Source organism: Pterocles gutturalis, unplaced genomic scaffold, assembly GCF_000699245.1.
Source record: "Pterocles gutturalis isolate BGI_N339 unplaced genomic scaffold, ASM69924v1 scaffold22914, whole genome shotgun sequence".
NCBI lineage: Eukaryota > Metazoa > Chordata > Aves > Pterocliformes > Pteroclidae > Pterocles > Pterocles gutturalis.
The window spans coordinates 23,437-48,623 of record NW_010131245.1 but is presented as its reverse complement, the minus strand read 5'-3'; the positions used below and the strand labels follow the sequence as shown (position 1 = coordinate 48,623).

The following is a 25,187-nucleotide window of genomic DNA, read 5'->3' as shown; positions in this document are numbered from 1 at the left end:
CAAACCATTCTATGATTCTATGATTTCCCTGCCTCTGTCCTTTCTTCCTTATCTTATGCAATAGGTGGTTTGATTTCCAATAGGATTAAACCAAAGGCTTTGGTATGAACACATTGGACTCTGATTCCAATAAGCAGCAGTAACTAGTAGTAAAGTACACATAATAAGCAAAACAATAAATATCAAATTCGTAAAACTGAGAAAAACACAGTGCAACAAAGAAAGGGATTTAGAAAATTCTATAGGTGTAATTTGATTAAAAATAATACAGGATTTTAAAATATCCAAGTTTGTAAAAAAGAAACCACAAGATGAATTTTTCCAAAATATCTTATAGTTTACCATAAAATAGTTGCTTGAACATTCAAGCAACTATTGTTTCTTTTGCTGACAATCAAACAAAATGAATATTTGAGCATATTGGTGGTAGTTCTGCAACTTTATAGGACTGCTGGTGTTAATTCTGAAAGAGCCCTCATGAAACACCAGGTGCAATTGTCCCAAGAAGTCTATTGCATTTGAGGAAAAAAAGGAATGGGATAAAAGGAGTAAGACAAAATTAAAGAAATTAATTAAACCACTTAATTCAACAGAATTGGGATTTGTATCTTACAAGTAATTCAGCCTGACAAGTTGCTCCCCAGAAGGGATTCTTCACTGTCCAGTTAGCAGAAATATTAGCAGTTGTGTCCAAACTGTCAGCTAAATACCCTGGAAGAAGTTAATGATGGACAATTATGAGAAGCTGAGAACCAGGTGGGAGCAGTAAAATCCTCAACATATGTGACAATTTACACACATTCTTTGGAGTTAATTTACTTAAACCAGAGTAACATTTCTGATACAAAATAGGCCAAAATCAAACCAAACTTGGAATGAGGCTAATGCCAGCTGGGAGGGAGCTCAGGAGGCCTCTGCTCCAACCTCCTGCTTGTGGCAGGCTGTGCTCCAAGGTCAGACCAGGCTGCTCAGGGCTTCATGCAGTCAGGAGCTGAAAACCTCTGAGGATCGAGACTGCCTCTGCCTGACTGTCCTCATGGGGGAAAAGCGTCTCCTTACATCCAGGCTGAAAATCTTGTATTTCAACTTATGTCCATTGCCTCTATCTTCTCACCCGGCCCCACTTTAGAGAGCCCAGCTCTGCCTCCTCAATGACCTCCCCACAGGTGCTGGGGGCTGATGGTAGGTCCCCCCAAAGCCGTTTCTGCTCCAGGCTGCACAAGCCCAACCCCCCCAGCCTCTCCTCGCAGGGCTGTGCTCCAGCCCCATTGTCTCAGGGGCCTCCCCTACCATTTGTCTGATGGCTTTCTTGTACCAGGGAGCCCCAAGCTGGGTGCGGGACTCAGACGTAGTCTAACGACCAACGAGTAAAGGGGATTAATTGTGAACAGCGTACAGGCCCCTGGGATGAGGCCAGCCCACCTCATTCCTTCAGCTACCTTTTCCTAATGACTTCCAGATGTTGTTGCATTTACCAATTAATAATTTTATGTTCTTCAAATCTTAAGCAGATGTCAGCTAAAATACATTTTTTGTCAAGCATCTCACCCCCAACTTGTCGCTGTGAACCTGGGTGGGAATGGGTGCTCCAACGCGAGCTTTGCCGTATCCCAGACCTGCGGGGCAGCTGCTCACCACCAAGAAGTGCTCTGGCACTATCCAGAGTGCTTCGCCCTCCACAGAAAGCCATTCCCTCATAGCAGGGCCCAACATCTGCAGCAGCTGATCACAAACCCATGAATCCAGTTGCACATTATTTCTTGTCTATTTACTCCAACTGATTTCCACAAATTATTTTACCAGGGCACTGTTTTCTAAATACATGTTATGTAGTGCTACCCCTAGAGTATCATATTGGAGCTCAGAAGTTAATACCTTCCTCATTAAAATATTTTATTCATAAGCAAATAATAAAGATAGAGGCAAATATTTTATGACATGATCAAGTTTTAATATATCTCAGAATAAACAGAAGCAATACAAGCTAATTAGTTACAACAATGTCAGATGGCCATAGCAAAACGGGTCTAATCCTGAAGGTAATTGAAACCTTCTATGGCCTTGCCTGAAATATAAAAACATACATAAAATGAGGAAATCAGTCCCATAATCAGTTTACTATTGCTTAACAAGGCATCAGGAGTGGGGACTGACCTCCCCAGCTTCAGATGTCTAAATGCAGGTTGAGCCAGTCACTGTGGCAATAAAAAGTAATTGAAGAAACATGACAATTTGAGGTCTATATCAGGATAAAATTGAGCTTACAAATCTTCCTTTCTCTCCACTGATTACAAAGGAGCAAAGGACAGCCTCTGCATTATGCTTCCCACCCCATGTTTCACATCCAGAGATGTGTTCTTGGCTTGACTTATGTCAAGCAATACAATTTATCTTAGGTCTCTTGTACTGTGACCTAACCAGAAACAAATGGTATTGGTACGGCCATGCAGACATTTCTGCTGTTCAGCTCAAAATGGCAACTAATTAAGTTTCAGTAACTTGTTTGTGTGCTGCACCCTCTGTAAAAAAAACAAGATTTGAAATGCCCCTGAGCTGAGCATTAGCAAAAGACAGCTTAACACTTCTGCACCTGTGCTGTGACTGAAGCTACATGGCCAGTTAGCATGCATTCAGAAACGCTAAACTCAAGCAGTGTGTGTGCATGCACTGTTTCAAGTTACCCTTGCTGTCTGCACAACAATAATGCCCCAAGGTTCCAGCTAAGATCAAAGTCCAGCTATATTACAGGGTACGTACATTAATTTTCATACACTTTGCCTGCTGTGGACTGAAACATGCCACTGCAGCAACTGAGGATATTACTACTTCCCGGTGTATACTCTGTCCTTACACAGATGTTGTGTCTCCTGTAGGAAAGGCAGCAGTAAAGCGTAAGTGCTACATCTAAGCCTCTGCACCTCTCCCTCTATGGGGGAGCAAAACAGCAGATACTTGGGGTCTCTCCAGCTACTGAAGTCCTAAAGAAGCACTCCTTGCTTCAGATAATGTACAAAATAGACATGGCAACGGAGAGGTGAAGTGCCTTCCCAAGATCACGCAGATGGTCATGGAGTAGTCTGGGAGAGAGTCCAGACCTATCCACTACAGCGTACTGTCTCCCAAACTAGCTATTAAATCAAAAAGCCTTATTTCTCATAGACAGGCATTAAAATGGGGCACATATTTATGCAGCGATGCCAATGTCCAGCATTGACTTAAGCTGGGGTCAAAGCCATGGGGTATCAAGTCCATGGTCTTAAAGACCAAGTAGGTCTCTAGTAAGTCTTACAGAACTGGGGGTAGGGGACGGGGGGGAATTCTACTCTATTTACTTGCATTTAGATGAACATACAGGTACAGAAGTGCCAAAGAGAGGGAAAGGAGGAGTAATTCCTTCCCCTACATTGTGGAACAGTTACGGAGCTAAGCTGAAGTGACCCATACTGCTGCTGAAATCTCAGCTTGCCAGCCAGCGAATCCACTCTTTGCTCAACAGAGTCTTCTCCTGTCTACAGTCAGTGCTTTACAAATTAACCTCGCTGTCAAAGTGATTGGCAGGTGAGGGCTTATTTTCTCCGGTGACAAACAGCTGATGTTTGCCTATTTCAGATCCCTGCATAAGCAAATATTGTTCAAGCGCTGAATTCCTAAGAAAGCTGAAAAATGCATTATTTAAAACATGATTGTGTTCTAGCATTGCACAATATTAACATTGCTAATGCTACTTAATGCTTACACATCTAATGCATATATATAATAATTCAATAAATTTTAACTGAACTTTTTAATAACTGTTTCCAGTTATTCATTAATTATGTCATGACAAATTTGGACCAAATGTTTCATCGGTCTCTACATCTGTGCATATCATTGGTTGCACATTCAGTCTCCTCTTCTGCATGACCAAAAATTTCCACTTTTAATGAAGATCTGCTGTTCATTTGGTCTCTCCTGTTAGACAAGGTGCATCTCAGTCAGATTTAATTTGTTTTCTCAGTTTGGCAAGATCGGCAAGACATTCATCTCTCCATTTTCTCCTGGCGTCCAGGACTTCTGGAGCAACTGGAACTTTTTCAGACATTGCCTTGAACAGAAAATTTAAGATGATTAAATCTCACAAAGTTTCTCACCAGCATTGTGTTCCTGCTTTCCCGGCGTCAGACGAAGTAATCATCCACACAAAGTGTAATTTAGTCTTTCACAAGCAATAGGCCACTACTTCTTTACGTGGGTGACTAGATACGAGCTAATCTGTATGAGAAGAAAAGTGCTCCCGCTCCAAGAAGGTTGGCCTGAATGTGGCAATGAAGGTGCCTACAGAAGCATCACAGCATCAGCCTCTTCTCTTGGTTTACCCCACACAGACATTGCCTAGCCTCTTTGATAAAAACCTTTTATTCAATAGGAAGGAGGCAACCTGGCCATTTATGTGGCTAAAAATGTGCTCTAAACCTAGTTCCTGTGCATGTTTAAAGCTGCAGTTTCTCTTCTGGCTCCTAATAGATGTAACGAGGGATACCATGTTTATTAAAAACATTTTGTCTTAAGAGTGACAGTAATAATCAAAATGACACATAACAAACTCAGAATTATTTTTGTTGTTTATTGGAATATGGGGGACACAAAGGTAGAAGTCTGAACAAGTCAGCAAACAAAAATTGTACTTAAAACAAAATGGGAAAAAGAAGTATTTCTGACTGCATAGTCAAAGTTGTGTTAGAAGTGCCAGTTCAATGCATCACTGAAAGGAGAACAAGAGGTAGTAAGCTCTGTCCACCTAGTACATTGTAACAGACTTTCTTCCAAAGAAAAAAAAGCTGTTTTGGGAGTGCAGGTAGAGATCACAAGGTCATCTTTACCAAAATAGCATCCGAGGTCTTAGGTTTAAAAGGCAAGTGTTGAGCGACTGGGTAAAACCTGGAGCTGCTACCAATGACTGGGAAGCTGCAGTCACTCCAGAAAAAAGTCAGAGGGAGGGACAGAGGAGTAAGATAACAAATGTTTAATGTCTCTTAAGACGATTCTTGCAAGCCCATCTTTGGCATTGAAGACTAAAGATAATAGAGACACAGAAACAGATGCTGAAGTGGAATCCAGCTTTCCATTAAAAAAACCCAGTTTTATACTAATCAAAAGCTTCTAATTGTGAATAACTCCACAATCATTATTGATTGTTATTATAAGCAGTCCATGTTGTTTAAGCATAAAAGAATCTTTTTCCTTTTTAACATAGCTGATGTTGAAATTGTATAAATAGGAACAAAAAAATAGGAACAAAATGCTGTCTTCCAGACGGAGAGCTTCCATACATGGAATTAATCTGACAGCTAATCAAGAATGATTCAACACATACATGTGTTCTTTAGTGAAGCATTAAAAAAAGGCAACTATGAAAAGGTGGAGTTAGGAAATAATGATACTTCAGTAAATTCCTATGATCACATAAAATAGCCTATATAGTGAATGCAAACAAATAGCGGGCTTAGAAACGTTAATAGACAAACCGGGTCCCAATCCCGCAGAGCACTTAAACACATCTTATCTTTAACATACAAGCAACCTTACTGGACTGCTTATATGCTAACCCAAATGTGTATTTGCACACAGTACAGACTGGAGCTCTAGCTTGTAAAGTATACAAAACCAAGAAAAATAAGTCCAGAAGAACAGAGCTGCAGGGTTTATGCAGGAAGATGGAGTAGGAGGAAGACACAGGGAGAAAACTCATGTAGGAAAGGAAGCACGGAGCTGTGCATATTATGGCAGAGGACACGAGATGGAAGTGCTATGAAATAGTGCAGAGGACTTAATGTCAATAACCCATGGCTGTTAGACTCCTCTGTCTAGTAATAATATTACTCAGCTGCTAGATCACTTTCCCTTGATGAATGTCAAAGTGCTTTGAAAAGAGACTTACATGCATTCTGTACTGATCTTTTCATTCAAAGTACATATTCACACAAGAAATACAGACTACAGATACCTTTAACAGGAAACTGAAATGGTACAAATATTAAAATAAAAGCTAAGATTCTTCATTCTGAATGTCACTGCATTTATCAACTCCATATTTACCTGATTGATTTTCTGCTCAATTTCACCTGAAAATTCTGGAACTGGTCCAAAGGTGTTCAGAACAAGCCTCATACCTTCACGGTATCTTTCACAATAATTTGAGATACCTAAAAATAAGAGTGAAAAATTGCATTAAGTAAGTCTGCCTGTGCTTAAGCACTATCTTAAATCAGATTCCAAGAAGAGGTGTGCTCTTATGCTTAAGACACCTAATTGTCATCAAGGAAAGATGGATTCTATCCACCACATTTCCATTAAGGTTCATGGAAAAGTAATTTAGCACACGCCTTCGTTGCAAAACCAATTAATGTTACACACCAACAGACAATGCTATGTGAGGGGTGTACTACACAACCATGGATATACTTGTTCTATGTTACTTGAGACCAGAAAGCTTCCCCAACAAGTGTTCACGAGGAGAGTCCTCTCCTCTCCTCTCCTCTCCTCTCCTCTCCTCTCCTCTCCTCTCCGCTCCGCTCCGCTCCGCTCCGCTCCTCTCTTCTCAAAAAGCTCAAAGGCACAGAAACCCAGGTGGCCTCCAGTGAATGAGGAACAGATGGATCTTGCAGATCAACACCCTCTACTGCAGTTGGGGTGAACAACAAGGATTTGGCTTGTATGACTACAGGACCCTCTTTTGACGCTTGAGCACTGCTAGAGGGGAGACAGGATCCACCTGACAGTGGAGTGGAGAAAAAGCATCTTTGCCAAAAACCTGGCCAATCTGGTGAGAAAAGATTTATATTAGGAACACTGGAAAAGTAAAATTACAATCTGTAGTCCCATGTGTGGTCACACAAATACAACACTGTTGGAGCACCTGAGGTGTTGTGGGATGGCTCATACAACTAAGAGTGCAGTGGACAGGTACACACTTCAGGAAAGACAAGGAGTGGGTGTGCTATCTCTGTAAAGGAGCAGCTCAGATGTATGGAGCTATTCTATGGGATGGGCAACTGGCTGGGTAAGAACCTGTGGAGATGCCAGCAAAGAACAGCATTCTCCAAGGGCACGAACAGTCCATCCTGATATTCAGGAAGACAAGTGAATGTATCATGAGATTGGCCTGGATGAGTGCCAGTGCAAAGAGGCAGCCTACAAGAGATAGAACCAGGGACAGGCTGTAAAGGAGAAATTTCAAAACACTGCCTAGGCACGTAGGGATGGTGTCAGGAAAGCCAAACCTCAGCTCCAGCTGAGACTTGCAGAGATGTCAAAGGCAACAAGAACGATTTCTATGGTTACATTAGTAATAAAAGGCTGAACAAGGGAAGTGTGGGCCTGTTGCTGAATGGGTGGGTGATTTAGTGACAGGAGAACCAGGTAAAGCAGAGTTACTCATTGCTTTCTTTGCTTCAGCCTTCATTGACAAGGTTTCCTATGCCTCTGCGCTCAGAGGCAGGGTTCGAGGAGTACAGTTACCAGCAGTAGATGATGATCCGGTCAGTGACTACGTGCATGAGCTCAGCCCCACCTGAGACCATGGGACGAGACAGACTGTATCCAAAGATATGAGAGAAATGGCCCTTGCAAGGCTGCTTTCTATCATATTTTAAAAGTCATGCCAGTCAATGCATCAATGTCATCATATGAGATCCCCAGATGACTGAAGGCAAATATTGCACCCATCTTCAGAAAAGGTCAAAAGACCAGTCTGGGGTACTACAGGCCAATCAATCTTCTGTCCTTGAGAAAATGAAGGAGCAAGTCCTCTTGAAACAAATTCCTGGGCACACAAATAAGAAGAAAGTGATTGTGAAAGTCAGCATGTAGTCACCAATGGGTACACCGTGGTGTAAATCATGTCTGATTGACCTTGTTGCCTTCTGTGATAAAACAATTAAATTTGTGAAAAACAAGAAAGTAGTGGATATAATTTCCCTCAACTTTAGAAGAGCATTTGACACTGTCTCCCATTATATTCTTGCATCAAAGTTAGGACATTAAGGTCTGCATGCTTGGATACTCGGACTCAGACATAGTGGTTAATGAGTTGTACTCTACCTGGAGGCCAGTAAAAGTGGAGTACTGCAGGAATCTATCCTGAGACCTGTACTGCTTAACAGCACTTGCTCATAAAGTTTGTGAATGATACCAAACTGGGCATGGGTGGGAGGTGGTGGTGGGGTGGACCATTGGAGGGCAGGGCTGCCCTTAGACAGGCTGGAGGAGGAATGAGCCAATACAAAACCTTAAAAAATTTAACAAGGACAAATGCAAGGTCCTGCATCTCAGAAGGAAGAGCTCCTTGCAACCATGCAGGCTTGTGAACCCCAAGAAGTCCTCGTCCTGGTAGGAAGCAAACTGATTACACACCTTTACTCAGCACTCATTAGATTGCATCCAGAATACTGCATTCACCTTGGGATCCCCCAGAACAAGAAAGACACTGACAAACTGGAGCAACTTCAGCAGAGGCTACTAAAATGGTGGAGGCTGGAGCATTTGCCCTGTGAAGAGAGGCTGCAGGAGTTGGGCTTGTTCAGCCTAGAGATGAGATGGCTTTGTGGGGACCTAACAGCAGCTCACCAGTGCCTGTGGGGAGGTCATTGAGCAGATGGAGCCGGGCTCTTTACAGTTGTTGCATGGCAGGACGACAAGGGACAATAGCACAACTTGAAACAAGAGGTTCAGACTCGATACTCAAGCACTGTCACAGGTTGCCCACAGAGGTTGTGCAGACTCCCTCTTTGGGGGTTTTCAAGACTGGATGAAGCCCTCAGCAGCTTGGTCTGATGCCAGAGCTGACCCTGCTGTGAACATCTTAAAAAACACGTGGTCAGAGAACCTGAGCTGAATTAGGAAAAGGTCCAGCTTCCATCAGCTCCAGTAGGAATCTCAAAAAAAATTACTGTTAAGGCACTAGAGAGGAACTGGAGTGATAAATGCACCAAGAGAAATCAGTCACTTAGCCAGACATATACATCTAGTAGACTTTTTACTGCTATTAACTACCACATAATCAAGAAAGGATAAGGCATCAATCAAGAAGTCATGAGCTGTACCACAACAATAAATGAGCAATGTTGTTTGGCAGTAAGCAAGCTGATACGAGTTAAGAAAGTGATTATCCTGATGAACACCCTAGATCTGAGAAGGGAAGTTCTGGATAGCCACTAAAAGCTTGTGACAATCTCCTTTTTCCGAGAGCAACAGAGACTAAAGAATTTGCATCCTCAATTCTCTTTTTATTAGTTAATTATCAAAGCAAAGGGGAGAAAGCTGCAGAAGACAAAGCCAAGCAGTTACAGTCACCAACTCTTTCACAAAGACTCAGGAGATCATACAGACTGAGAAGCATGAACATGAACTGCTCATGGAGTTATCCAACAACAAAATGTGGGAAATGTAAGTGGGGTGGCCTGACTAACACATGGAAGAATGCAACTCAGGCCAAGAGTCATTAAGCAGTCTCTTTCCTGAACAGCTTATAGACAGTTCCCTGGAATGCAATACTGTGTGATATCAATACTATGGAAGTCACACCTGTCTAACCCTAAATGGCTGAGGTTGAAAGGTGGATGAAGGAATGGAACCCTCTGAGTACAGGCAACTATGAATCATAAACTACAACACTTATACTGCTCAGCATGCCTGAAATCGCTGTAGCACTCATTTTCCAAAAGACCTCTGAGGTCAGTAAGAGTATGGAGAACACTCTTGTTTTGGGGCCAAAGACAGAAGAACTTTCAAAGGACAGATGCTCAAGGAAGTATTAAATTTCCTTTAAGAAATAAGCACTCTGGAGTCATGATGACCATCAGATAAACAACTGAAAGGACAGAATGGAAGAACACGTCCATTGCATGAGAGCAACATGGAGATATTTGATAGCATTCAACTCTCTCAAAAATGGACTAGAAACATTTTCCAGTTATTGGAAGGAGGCTCTGAGAAAAACAGCAGCCTTTTAAAGTAGCTTGAACCTATATTTGATGACAAGAGTGTGCCGATCAGCATCTAGTCAGCCTGTTTCCTTGTGTTATCTACCCACAGAGCATCTGTACTACTAGAGCACACTCTGGCAGGTTCTGGCCTTCTCCAATACAAAAAGGGAGACTAGCTGGTCATACAGGTATACTGGTGCTCTTATTATATGGAAATTTAGTATTTTGCTCCATTTTCTTGTTTGACACACAGCCAGAAACCTTCAAATTGCCTTGAAGGCTTGAAAACATCACTGGCAGGAAGTCAGATTCAGGAAGAGAAGCTTTACTGTAGGACATGGAACAGTCTGTGATATCATTCTGTCTCTTCACTGAGGGAATAAGCAGAGACCATCCTCCTCCACAAACACTCTGGAAAGAACCACTGGTTATCAGGGTTTACTGACCATACCCTGTCATTAGCATAAGTGCTTGCCAGTTACATCTCAAATAGTTGGGCTCACAGACTTTGGCACTTGAAGCCAACCCAAATCAATCTTCAGGCGATGTGCTATCCACATGAGCAATCTGGGGAACCCAAGCAATTCAGGATGAGACTCACGCACCAACCACAGGACAATGACATTTACATTTCACCTTGCTCACGTGAGCTTTTTCTTCTACCAGTGGGGAGTCTGAGCAAAAAATCTGCCCCCACATCATGCAACTTCATAGAAAGTTCCCAGATGTAGAAGCAGAAATGACTGAGGCTGAAGAGTGCAGAACTATGTGGACTTGCGTACACCTTGCTAACAGCAGCTGTTGCCAACTGGACAATCACAAAATCAAAAATGACAATTCAGTCAAATATGTCAATTTGAGCAAATCCATGTGAGCACTGGTGACAGAAGGAATGGTAAACAGAGCAGTGTCAGTTACCAGTTATTCTGGTGCTTATCCAGCTGACACAGGTCTATGACACCTAGACCAGTGCTGAATAGTTTGGGTTTGGTACTTTTCCTAAAGTCAAGGGGAACCTCGGAACCACCTGGTAAGCTTGTGTAATAATGTCACAGATCAGAGTAGTTTTGATTCTGGTACAGTCACAAGAAGGTAGGAGAGAAGACTGTGTGGCCACAAATCTTCTTCATGAGCCTCAGTCTAAAGAGGTAACATCAGTATTTTGGGAAAGCTGAATGCTTGGACATGGCTGATCCATTTACCTGGTGAATGTGAACTTCTGAGATGGTGATGGCCTTCAAAGCTCACTCAACCAGCTAGTCCTGGAAACTGAGCTCCTACTGTCAGCTCACCTACAGCTTGAATGAATCAGAACAATTTCTGTCTGGGTGTAGCTCACCAGTGCAACGGAGACATGCCAAATGCAGGTTTTGTAATACAAGTCATTCACTGCATACAATATATGAATGAAAAGAAGCCTTATGCAAACTCAGCAAAATAGGAAAAGGTAAAAAAAGAGTTATGGGTCTAGAGAAGAGCAGCAGCATTAGTATAGTTGATCTCAACATTGTGTCTGAAATAGCAGCATGTAGGCATGTATGCTGCGTGCCAAGCAGGGGGTGGTCACTGCAAAATCTTTTGAATCTCAAGTGAAGAAAATACAGCAGAAGTTAGAACATACACATGGTTTCATTCAAAGATTAAAAAAACCCACAACATTTCAAAATACCTAACTCCAGATAGCACTTCCAGTGTGAAATGTCAGTAAAGACTAGTGGAATCTTTAACTTGGTTTAAGTAATCAAGATCAACCCTATGCTGCCAGCTTCAAGAAGGCACTTGAGCAATGGGGAATATTGCTGGAAAAATCACTTTGCTTTTCAACTGCAAACTCAAAATTAGCAAATATTTGACTCCAGGCCTTTAGACTTAGGAGTCCTTTGGCACAAAGGTCAGGGCTATTGCAAAGGTGGATGAGAAGAGCATTTGACTGGAGCATAGAGACAAAAAGATGTCAAACAAATACAAGAGAATCCCCTTAACTTTAATCCTTGGCCATATTTCCCAGGGAGCAGCTTAAGCTGGCAGAATCAGCATTTGTAAACAGTGTGAGACAGACAGGGCAGTACCTGGGAGCTGGAGAAACAGGAAGAAGATGGCAAATGGGGCTGTTAAAAACAATCAACATCTCTCCTTGCATACAGTTGCTGTCCACACTCTGCCCCACTATCTCCAACTGGAGAAAATGAATGGTGCAAGATGCATCTGGGACAGAGAAAGAGGGGAATCAACTCGTAGCACAGGAATGACAATAGTTTCCTCTTGTCTGTGTGGTTTGTTGTCTCCTGGTCTAAACCTCCATCTTCCTTGCATACTGATCTCATCAACATTGGAGGGAAGGACTGTGGGAGAAAGCAAATGTTGCAGCAGGCACTGGAGAGCCATGAACACAGAACAGAAATAACTCCAGGGAAGGCAGGAGATCCCTGAATCTTCCTTCTACCGTGTGTTTACAACTATGGCGGAGAGTGGAAGAGGAGGAATGAATAACAAAATGTCCTAAGGGAGTAGTGGGTGCAGTATTATGCAAGAGATGAAAAGAAGAATATTCCATGTTCCTTGAAAGTCCCAAACCCACCCAGCATTTCTGACCTGTACAGCAGGAACAGTTACAGGAACATGTTATCACAAGCTAGACAAGGGCATTGATTCAAGGCTCTTCAGCTGCCCGTATGTATCTAGGAAATGCGAGGCCCTTTATATCACCAACAAAGAAAGGATAAGCTGCTGCTTATTTAGCATCACATTGTGAGGTCAGGCAGTTTCCAAAACAGCTAATGAACTGTCCCACAAAATTTTTTTCACATAACTACACTTCAGGTTTGCAGGTCCTTACCTGAAGGACTTGCACTGGTGTGCTGCAAACATGCATATCAGTGAAGTGCCTTTAGTTGCATCATCAAGATGAACAGGAAGGAAAAGGAACACAGGACAGATACTTAGCTTAGAGGCAAGCATAAAATGTTTCACTGTCCTGAAAAGACCTCTTCACAAGTGAGGTTCATAAAAACATAAAGGTGGTGGGAGTAGTAGGAAAAAAAGAAGGAAAGACATGACAGTATAAAATGCAGTATGTTAATATATTATAGCATGCAAGCATCTTCAAGTATCTTAGCTTCTTGTATGCTAAGACTCATTCCTTCCTCTTCATAAGAAAGACAACAGGCATGAGGGCTAAAGGATGCAAGCAAGAAAACTTGGTAAACAAGTCTGGCAAGGATGCTACACATGGGGCAAAACAAGGAAGGCACCGAGGTATTTGTAAGGGAAAACAAGAGACAGTAGCAAGTGTTACTGGCAAGGACACGGAACATGCCAAAGACAGAGGGTGCCTCACAATACTGAGTATTAACTTGATGACTTTGAACCTGATGAGCAGCATAATAAGATACAGTAATGACTCAAAAAGAGTAGGCGAGACAGTCAAGCCACCAGTGTAACAGCATCAACAATTTGAAAGATTGGGGTGGGGTTGATCTTAGCAGGTAAAATCTAAGTAGAGTCTGCACTTGCTAAGGCTGAAGATGAGTATGGATGAGCACAGAAAAGAAGAGGTGTATTTCAGGAACAGCATGGAGGAACCTGTGATGGTTAGGTTATGTTCAGGGAAAAAAAAAAGGTCCCAACCTCTTTGTTTTGCTGATAGAGGGATTACATTTCTAGACATTACAGCTCCAAGGAAAACTTTCTAAATGTAATCCTATCTTCATCAAGGGTGCATCTGAACATAGATACATGCTCTTAGTCCTGTGTTGAATTCACAGGACGCTTGCTACTCTACATTAATTCCCGTATGTATTCACTTAGACTGTAGTTGCAGGAATACTTTCAACTACCCTAAGACAGTGGTAGCACCAAAAAAAGTTTGTTACCATATCAACAGCAATGCACAAATATTTGTGCAGGGCTGGTTGTGAACTGGATCAAGGAATTAAACTGAGTTAACATGAATCACTTCTTTTGTTAGATCAGTTTCAAATCTGGGGTGAATTCCTCAGTCTGAGGCACTTCGTGACCATACACATTCTTTCATCAGCACAAAGGAGAAGGACACAGCAAGATGTGTTCTTTAGGACATATATATAATGACCTGAGCAATAAAGCATTATAAATTCCTGTGCAAAGTCATGTGCTCCTTTCAGAAAGTGGAGGGAACCGCTTTACATTGAAGAGTCCATAGAAGGACACTGGTGCACAGCAGCCAGTATGCTGAAAAATTCACACCTTTGCTTACTGCATGCAAACCTGCAATGCAAACAGCAGTTCCAGAAGAACTATAAACTGCTTTCTTCAGTCTATTGAGAATTGCATGTGTGTAAACATGTATGAAGTAACTGGTGGGTTTATGAAGAGGTTTTTGTATGATTATGTAGCACTGTGATGCTTCACTTCAGTAGTACCCTCTTAGAAGTATTCCTGAATTAAGTTGAGATATTTTATTATCCTAGGACATAACATGGGTTTTACAGAAATTGAGGCAATCTTCCTTTTCTTAGATTTTACTACCTTAACTTAAAGATTCTCACACTCCCCCTCTATTCTGCTCTCATGAGACCCCACCTGGAGTACTGTGTTCAGATGTGGGGCCCCCAACATAAAAAAGACCTGGACCTGTTGGAGAAAGTACAGAGGAGAGCCACAAAATTAATCAGAGGGCTGGAGTACCTCCTTATGAGGACAGGCTGAAAGAACTGCAGTTGTTCAGCCTGGAGAAAAGAAGGCTCCGAGGGGACTTAATAGCAGCCTTCCAGTACCTAAAGGGGGCTACAGGAGAGATGGGGAGGCACTCTTGATCAGGGAGTGTAGTGAGAGGACAAGAGGTAATGGGTATGAGCTGAAAGAGGGTAGATTTAGACTAGACATTAGGAAGAAATTTTTCATTATGAGGGTGGTGAGACACTGGAACAAGTTGCCCGGAGAATCTGTGGATGCCCCATCCCTGGAGGTGTTCAAGGCCAGGCTGGATGAGGCTTTGAGCAACCTGGTCTAGTGGAGGGTGTCCCTGCCCATGGCAGGGGGGTTGGAACTTGATGATCTTTAAGGTCCCTTCCAACCATTCTATGATTCTATGATTATGCTTAACTAGCTTGTGGTACAAAAGCTCCTGAACTGGGTTAAAGCTTGGTTTGCTCCCTGTATGCCATTATTAAAACAGTGGCCACAGCAATGAAAATCATCTCTGCTTTTGAACCAGCCAGCATGCCTGCCTGCAGATATTTTTAAAAAACATGTTTGGCTATGTTTTGCCTAGCCAGACAAGAAAAATTTCCTTCCTTTGAACTATGGCTTATGATTCTTCCCCTCTCTCCGTTTCATGCTTTGTGCTTTTCATGCAGCACAATCAAAACCAATTCATCTAGCAAGTGCTTTTAAGATGACTAAGCATTCCCACTTCTAGTAAGAGAAACACAAATTTTGACCATGAAGACTCCGTCCTAGCTTACCAGATACTTGCACTTATATTATAGGGAACACACATCAGCCCCAATTTCCACACCACTCCTTAGACAGCTGTACAAATACCACAGTGAGTGATAGGTAGAATGGTGTTTTTATAACTGCAGGAAACAAAATAGCAACAAAGATCCTTCAACCTTTCCCTATCTAGCTCTTCTGCTAATCTTGGCAGCTTAGATCAAATTATAGCTCACTAAATAACCCACTAATAAAGTAACTGATCTAAGAAGCCAGTTGTGAAATATGCAGTACATGATAGTCTAGCCTCTAAGTTTTACAGATGATTTTTTTTGCAAGGGCTTAAAAAAGAGCTGACAGTTCAAGAAACAAGAGATTCAGAAGATACAATCTTACTGAGGCTGGATCATCTTGAGCATATTCACAGATAGCCAGGTACATATACAGGAAGGACACTGTCTGCTAATGTAAACCCACAAAAAGTAAATGGGAAAAATGACTCTAGTGAAGTCTAGTGACATTCCCTGTAAAAGACTTAACAGCGTTTGTTGTGATGCTCTCATGTGAAACCATAAGATGACAGACTCAAAAGACACAGCTTACTGAAACTGAACTCAACATTAATTTTATTTACATTATAATATCAACATTATAATATCATGCAATTCCGATGTGTTTTTTTTTCCCCTCAAAGGTGGTTCCTTCCTGGTTGTTGTAATTCAGTTCTCAAATTGCTGTCTCTGCTTCTGCTCATTTTAGTGACTTGACACTGTCATTTTGTTCTGTGTTCCAAGGCTGTTGGCTCACTGCCATATATTCAATATTCCTAATATTCATGCATGGATTAACAGGTAATCTAAAATGGCCTGGATAATAGCTTTTGCTAGGACCATTATGAATATGGAGGAAAGAATGTAAGAACTAACACAGGGGAAATTAGCACTTAGCAAGTTCATGGGAGGATCTTGATGTACACATCCCACAGGGAAAGAAATAACACTGATCTCAGAAAAAAAGAGTGTTGAAATAATATTCTTTATTCAAAACCAAATAAAAAATATCCCATCACCCTTACAAAAAAAAAAACAAAAAAACAAAAAAAACCCCAAAAAACCAAAACAAACAAAAACTTCTCCATCCTGCAGGATCTCCCATAAATAACACTATTTTTCTCTTGCATGCTTCCTGCATCCCCAAGATCCTTCCTCACTGATTCGCAGAGAGTTTAAGATTGTGGCTAATTAATATCTTAAGGCTGTAAAGAAAGGCAGCTGCTGTGAAGTTGGTGAAGCTGCTAGACAGGCTAACAAACAGGATAGAGGGGGTTTCTTATCTCTACCTCCATTTCCCTCCAGTGATAAAAAAATAGACACTATTAGTACAATGCATCAGAGCGGGTTGTCCTGGGCAATCAAGAGGAGGTCCATACTATTCCATATTATGTGAAGCAATACTGGGCAAAGAGAAGTTGGCACTGGTATGGAACTATGACCATAAGTCACCATGTGTCCTGACATCAGCAATTTTGATTTAAACTGTCTCTGATGAGAGCAACAGCCTGAGTCAGCCTGCCAGCACATAAACAGGACCCACCTCTAGACTCAAAGACAATGCACCTGCAAGATGGAGAGTGAAGCAATACTTCTCATGATCCAAGTTACTGAAAAAGCGAACAAGGTGTTTTTATGTGAGTGGCCCAGACCACAAGTGTACCAATTATGTTATTTTAGGGTTATTTTCACTTGAGAACATTATATAATGTTAAAATAACTCTACAGGTATATTTTGGTTTTTTATGTTGCAGGCTCACCACAAGACTATCTTCTGGTTTATCAGTCTCTTGGATTATTTTTCATAATTTTTCTTCCTCTGGTCTGGAATACTAAAATTCCTAACAGAAGGTAGCATTGACAACCTCTGCCCAGCCTGCTCTAGTGGTTGGCAACCCTGCCCACAGCAGGGGGGGGTTGCAACTAGATGATCTTTAAGGTCCTTTTCAACCCAGGCCATTCTAGGATTCTATGATTACATCTAGAAGCTGGATAACCTCTGCCATGAGTAAACAACCCACCAGTTGCATACATTACCTAAAACTGGTTTGAGATGGGAAATTTCAGAAATGTTTTTGTAATAACTACTTCCTGATGGGAAGAATGAAACTAAGGTGGATCATGATGGAACATCAAATGCCAAAGGGCACTCCAGGAAGAGCATCAAAACCAACCCAGATGACTCTTATGATTCCAGTCATCTAAAGTAAACATTATTTTAGAATTTAGGAGTCTAAAACATGGATGAAAAAAAAGAATTCACAAGTATGATTTGAATCTGAAATGGATTTTTTTTTTTTTGTATTAACAAGCATTTTGTTTTGGTTTCAGGTTTTAGTAGAGGCAGTTCAGCAAGTTACTCTGACAGAAAGCCCTGTGTATGGACGGCTCCCGCAGAGGATGGCACGGCAGCTTAGTGGAGTGGTGGGAGGCAGGACTGGACAAGCCTGGCCTGCAAGACTCCAGGTAGATTGCTGTGCTTTAAGGCGAGTACTAAGTGCATCTGTTCTGTTCTATGTAAAGACTGTATATGGTTTATATAAAGTCTAAAATCACTAGAGGACTGGAAATCGCCAGATATTAATAGAAGAGAGAAACCTTTATGAAGGTGCCTTTACTTACAGGATGGAAGTTGTTTACCTAACAACTTTATGCAAAAGCAAACACTTTGTGACTTTCAATTTACTGATATGCAGCCAAACTGACAAGCTGAAAGCCTCTGGTGGAGGATCTACAATTCCACATTCACGTCCAAACTGCTTAGTCAGCCTTAACACACTTATGTTTCTGCCAAGTAACTAACTAACAAGTAGACATAAAAATAACACTTCTAATTGTGCACTGATATTTTATGATCTTATTTTTTATTTTATTGTTGTATTATCAGGCATTGCAGCAGTGCCTAAAAGATCCAGTAATGGAGGAGGGGCCTTCCATGTCAGGGACCATACAAAACCAGAATACAGACACAGCCCATGAAAAGAAAAGCTAAAAATCTATTTAGTTGATCTTCACTTCTTGAAGTTTTCAGATTTCATTAAATTCATTGCTCAAACCCTTGTGACCCTGATGTGTATTTTAAATTTAATTTTATGCAATTCACCCTTCATTTAGCTGGGATCCATGTACACTATTCCAAAAACATCTAATAATCTGTCTTGATTATGAAAGACAGATGTTGAACTGTTACTTGACTGTTTTGTCAAGTCAACTTTGTACACGCAGTATTTTGCAGACAGAAGCAATTTTACTTCACTCAAGATCTAAGCCAGCTTAAAGCAAGCCAGCTCCAACGATATTTACACTGAACCTTTGCTATGAATTCAGGGGAGGAGGCAGTCACCTATGGAAAGTGAGTTTCTCTTGACACTGGATTATCAGATTAACTTTTTCAATACTTTTCCTGACACTCAGACAGTCCTGAACGATGGGCACAGCAATGTTCACTAAGCACCAGGACAAATCTTGGAAAAAATGAAGTACACAGCTAGGGCTTCAATGATTAGTCATCTTTCATCTGATCACTTACAATAGGATATAGTCAATATCCATTTCCTTCCATCCGACCTCAAGTTTTAGATAAAATTTCCTTTTCTCATCATTACAGTAAGGAGAGAGAGGAGTCATAGTTGCAGCAACCCTAACCTGGTTTGTTACAGAACATTTCCAGAGTCTTGTGCAACATAAGCCTTCCCTTCATATTCATATAATTTTACACTACCTACCTTCTGCATTAAGATGCATGGTTTCCAGAGGTCCAATAAATGCATATCGCATTCCCAATCCATCAGACATCACAAGGTCTAGATCAGTAGGAGATATTACTCCTTCCTAAGTATCAAAAGTAGAACAGGAAGGAAGATTTATGAATGTTTGGTTTTAATGCAAAATTGCCTGCTTTTTGTATGTAATCAAGAAATTAAAGAAGTAATAAAAACTAAGGCTAGAAGTACCAGTTAGTTTGCAAACAGAAACACAGCTGTTTGCCTGAAATGTCTATTATGCAAGCCTTCCTATGGCTCAGTATAAATACTCCTTCACATCTCTAAGACTGCTGTACTTCATAATCCAAATACACTTTGATACATTTTGACAGTACCTTATTTTTAAATTTATAAATACACATTTTCTTATAGTATGTACTATCTGTACACACTAGTTTGCCTGATACTTATACTTATTCATGTACTAGTACTTATTCACATACTAAAACTGTGTTGTTTATGTTAACCAATATACTTTTTTCCTCAGAAACTGAGATTGGAGAACACAGAGCAAACATGACACTCGTCAGAATACATCACCAAAACAGTTTATATCAAATCCAAGTACTATACCAGCCAGTTTAAATACAGGAGTTTTTGGCTAAATCTTACACCTCTCTTCATATTCTCTTAGTTCTGGATTTTTGGGCAGTCACAATTGGCAGAACGGAAGTGCAGCAGTGGATACTACTCCTGAGGCCACCTGCAAAAAAGGCTGGGACCAAACACGCAGGCAATGGAGCTGCCACTCTCTCCCACAAAACTCACTAAACATTTAACTTAGCCTCAACCTGCCCAGGTTCTTGAGTTCACTCCCAGCCTCACATCTCAGATCTGGTGGGATATGGAACATGCAAAATGAAGCATTTCCCCTGTTAAAAGTTGAGCACTCCTGTTCCACCCACATGTCAGCACTTACAAGAAAGCCAACTCCCCCATCCAGGTTAGGGCAAGCACATAAAGGCTTGTAAAAAAAAAAAAAAAAAAAAGAGAGAGAGAGAGTTACAGTTCATTACCTTAACAGATTTACTCGAGAAGAATAATATTTATTATATGAGGTTGTTTTCCACCTACTAGAATGACAGGAATTAACTAAGACCTGTTCTAACCACTTCCATCAGATAAAGCTTGGTTTCAAGAACTTGTCCTCTTTATTCCCAGAGACATAAGAACATTTCCTTCTGGTTCTAATTTGTCTTCTCGTCCTACCTTGAGGTGCTCTCCCCACTCAGTTGCCTCTTTCTCCTCAAGCCCCCTTGTGCTGCAGAATACAAGTGGGTATACTCAATCTGCTTGGGCAAAGACACTTCTTTTTCTGTTAAGTTTCCCACTCCCAGGACCCTGTCTGAATGCTCCTTCATATCACATAGTGATCAGCTAGAGTTAGAGGCATGCAGGACCGCTCTCCTGACCTGCTGTAGACACTGACATCTTAGCTAGATGTCTGGACTCTCTTTATAGTCACTAGGGAGAAAATCAGCATCCTAAAGCAAGCATTTAGAATAGGTAAGATGACTTGTGTCCTTAAAGGGCCTAATTCTCCTCATCAACTAAAAGATGAGTAAGGAGCTTGGATGTCAATGTCTACACTGTAGAAATCCCATCTTAAGTGAGCTGAATCCCAGCCCACACCGTCTTCCTGTGTTCATCAACTACATTATCCACTGTTACTTTAAAAGACACAAGCCAAGGACCAACATAACTTCTTCAGCTGGCCACAGACATCAAGTTTCATCATCTCAGGCTTAAACAGAGCCTTTTGTAAGACTCAACCTCAAGTCTTGATCTGTTAGTAGGCATGGCTCCTATTAAAAATAAGCCCTGCTGAATCCCTATTGCAGGTGGCTTTTGAACTTCATCTTGAAAAAGAAACAATAACGTAATTATTAAGATCTACCCTATATGGAACATGCAGCCCTGGTAATAATTTATTTAGCCATAACATGGCAGGGATAAGGAAGCATTCTTTTCTTCAGTGTAATGGTAAGGCACAGGCATGGCAAAGTAACTCATCTAGAGGGAGACAGGAAGGTCTGCATAAAGACAGGACTAAAGAAACCTCAGCATTCAGATTACAGACCAGGGGCAGTGTTACTAACACAGGCGCCATATGTTCTGTGGAAGCTTTTTCCCCTGACATGGCAACACAACTTCTCTAAATGACATCAGCAAAGTCAACAAAAGTGCGCTTCTAATGGGAGCGCTTCATCCAAACAATGAGTTAACGCTGGTAAAGCTGTGCTTGACAAGTGATTTTTTTTTTTCCTCCTGGTTGACATGGATTTGTGGACAAAAGATTAACCACAAATTCCAGACAAGCATTTGAACCACAGCAGCAGTTAAAAACGGTAAGCATAACATTAAAGAGTTAACAGGCTCTTCAAACACTTCAGAATCATTGCAAATTAATTTTCAAATTAAAAACTGATTTATTTCTTTTGATACCATAATCCTCAGCTTCAATACTGACAGTTGAAGACCAGGTGCCCTCAGAACCATGAGATGAGTGCTTTACTCTATGCCTTTTGTCTACAGCTGTAATTTTATGGTTACAGCTCCTGAAGGCAAAAATTGCTGCGACCAGAAGGAAAACATGACAGATCCCTCCAGTTGAGAGATATATTATTCTATACATGTGAGCTCAGTTTCTCCTTGTCACACAGACCCTCTTAAAGAAAAGCCTTTTACTTTTTCTCTTCAGAAATTAAAAACAGATAGACGAGAAACAAGTTAGACTGTCCTCCTCTAGGGAATAACCCTACTCCCACTTATGTTAAGGAGATCGTAAGTTGGTGCAATGATTCAGCAGGGTGGGTGCAAGGTCAGCAAGGTGTCTTCCACAAGGATCAGTGTTTATGCTAAGAAGTAAACAAGAAAGAGTTTCAACCCAGTTTCATTAAGTCTAGGTGTGAAACAATCTTCCCAAGGGGATTTCTCATCCTCTTCATCCTTGGTAACCTTTCTTGTAAGCCTTCCCCTTGCCACTTGTCAGAGGGAAGATGAAGTGTGTTAGAGTTCGCCAGAAGCTTTCACAACTACAGAATTAAGACCTTAATTTAAAATAAATTCCACCAAAAATCCTCAGTGACCCCAATGGCCAGTCAAACTTCAAGATCTAGACAAGCTCAGGATCCTCCACACTTCTTATGACACCATTTATATACCACAATCTCACCTTCCTGGAGATTTTAATCCCCTCTGATGCCACAGTATTGTCCTAATGCTTCTTTGGTACTTTATTAGTGCTTCTTGCTATGCAGGGATTGTTTTCTCCTTTCCAAAAACCTGTGGCAGTTTTCCAGTCTCCACCTTTAGGCCCTGACCCAACCTGCTTGGTTTTAATCAAGTTTTTACATCTGTGAGTCACATCCACATCGCAACTTCTGTCACCGACTTGGTTTGTAATCATATTAAATGTGACATGGCCAAAAAAAACCAATCTTAGTTTTTCTCATACTACCAATTCATCATGTTCTCTACTCAATCCAGTCCTTCTATAGAGTTATTTTGGACTCCACTCCCTGCCGGACCACACACTTTGTCCTCCAAATCTGCTACTTCATCCTCTGTATCTCCCCAATCCAGTATGTTTTTTCTGATTGCCACTAACACATGCATTCTCTCTCAGTGGCAATTCTTATCTCTTCACTATCAGTTCAATCAAGCCCCGTCCATCCATGCCCCGATGGGATCCTTTTCCAGTCCTGTCATACCAAGCACATGACTCTTCTCCTAGATCCCTCTACCAGCTCTTTCCATTTCATCATGTTTGAGAATTCTGTTGTCCTACACACTTCACATTTCCTAATTTTGCTGGCCTTTATCCTCCTTATTCCATGGCACCCTTACTCACCTCACCCTGTAAGAAGCACTTAGTATTCACACTATTTTTCTGCCTGGCCCTTTAAACTTCCTTTTATTATATCCCCCTTGTATGGGGCCCTTCAACTAGATGTTTAACCGTCTACCTTATCTTTGATCTTTTGGAAAGGTCTTCTGGATAACACTATAATAGAATTATTAATAATGAGGAATTTGTAATTAAAAAAAGACTTGCCATCATTTAAGGATTGCCAAACTAGTCACCTGAGAAGGGAGAGGTACATAAATTAGGGACTGAAGCCAATGCACCTGATTACTGTGAAAATAACCTAAAATGGACACACAGCCAAACCATAACTGTTTATTTTCCAAAAGATTAAAAAAAATGGCAGGGCTGCCCATTCTTCTGGTCTTTTACGATTACTATAACCTGAAAGAAAACCCAATTTTAAAGAAAAAACTACATTAAGACAATATCAAAAGCTTATACAAATACAGACTCTTAAGACACTTACACAATCCATCACTGAAAATAGTTTCAGCAGGTTCTTAAAAGCAGCTGAAGCTCTTAAATTAGATCAGGCCTGAAAAACTGCCATGTTCTCCTCACTATCTCTGCTGGTGTATTTCATGACCTCCTTGCAAATTCCAGGTGATGCTTAGAAAAATATTTCACCAAGATAAGCTTCCACTCAGTAATCCACACTAAATGGACAGTCAGTATATCCAGAGTAAGGTTTGAGACTTCTGATCTAAATTGGTGGTGAAACTGGTTGTTATTTTCAACCAAAACTTTACGGTCAGAATAAGACAAAGTCAAGCCATTTAACTAACACTCTTCTGCAACATAATCCCAAGCTACTTCAGAATGCGTTGGTAAAAGTACAAAAGTAATACTGTCAGCAGTGCACACGGTGCTTCGCAGGCAAATAAAGGCAGTAAGTCTCTGCTCCAAGGAGTTATGAACAAAAACAGATATACCAGTGATGCCCATGGAGGCATGGGAAAGTAAACAAATGGTACCAGGGAATAACGGAGAAAGCTGTTTGAGATATTTTTCCTATCACTGGCTACAGATTATTCTAGTGGTTCCAAATTGGTAATATCAAACTTTAGGTTTGAGAAGAGAGGAATAAGGATCTTCAGCCTCAACATTTCACCATACATCTTTTACTTGCATCATGATCAGCTTTGCAACACTCCTACCAGAGACCTAAGAATTAAAAACATAAGTAAGAAACCTACAAGAACATCAGTCTCACACATGCTATGTGGTCCTACAGAAAGTTCTCAGATACATGACCTTAAGGAGACAGACTGGAGTGTTCCCAGTATCTGCATTTTCATGGAATGAAAATGGAGCACGGGGAGACAGAGATGACTCATGCAAAAAGTTCCTGCCACAAACACCTGCATTGCTCAATGATCAAAAAGACATCTTGTCACTCAAAAGACTAACTTGGATCCAAAATGAAACGAAACATCTCGTTGTAGCACTCTTGCCTCAAAGGGGAGCACTTGCTTGAATTTCTTCTTTTAGAAAGGTACATTAGGTACATGAAAGAATTTATGGTCTTCGCTTCTACGTTCTTGTAAAGTCAAACTTCTGCATCCTTAAATCCACATTCCTCATTACCCACATGGCCAAAGTTCTCAGCACTCAAGTGTACATCTACAAATGAGTTTTCATTCTCCCACCTTCCTGCAAATCAGGATCTCAACTTTCAGACCTCCTGATTTTTCGCCACCTTAACTCCACACTTCCTACTCCGCATTGTGCCCAACTTCAAAATCCTAGCCTCCTTGTGTATGCTTGTGGGGAACCCAGGCAACTTTGGCAAACTGTATCCAAATACCTGGGTTTCTTGTTGCTACTTTCATCCCTTTGCCCTTGTTGCCCTTTCATCCCTATGCCCTTCTCTCTGCTCCAATATCCATTCCCACATGCAGTCTGAGCAATATGTGGAGTCTGAGCCTGAACCCAACCTGCTGGCAGGGCCTTACCTCAGATTCCTGGCTGTGTTATAGCCTCTCCTACTCTTGGACCCACTTCACAGAAGTTGGTGAGCCCCGTGCATCATCCAGCAAGCAGTTATATTTACCACATTGCTTTCTATACAGCTGTATCAGAGCCCTTCTCCCACCATATAGACCACTGTCCCATGCCTCACCCA

The 25,187-nt window shown here is 41.2% G+C and overlaps 1 protein-coding gene across 1 annotated transcript in view; it reads right to left on the bottom strand.

Annotated features, from left to right (window-relative positions):
• Positions 1-3,970: 3,970 nt before the first annotated feature.
• CRYL1 (crystallin, lambda 1) overlaps positions 3,971-25,187 on the bottom strand; it is a 43,924-nt gene continuing 22,707 nt past the window's right edge. Inside the window, exons 4-6 of the mRNA XM_010080556.1 lie at positions 19,153-19,258; positions 6,076-6,182; positions 3,971-4,084 (exon numbers count right to left, since the gene is read on the bottom strand). Of these exons, the coding sequence (XP_010078858.1) occupies positions 3,971-4,084; positions 6,076-6,182; positions 19,153-19,258 (327 nt within the window). The remainder of the gene's footprint in view (positions 4,085-6,075; positions 6,183-19,152; positions 19,259-25,187) is intronic.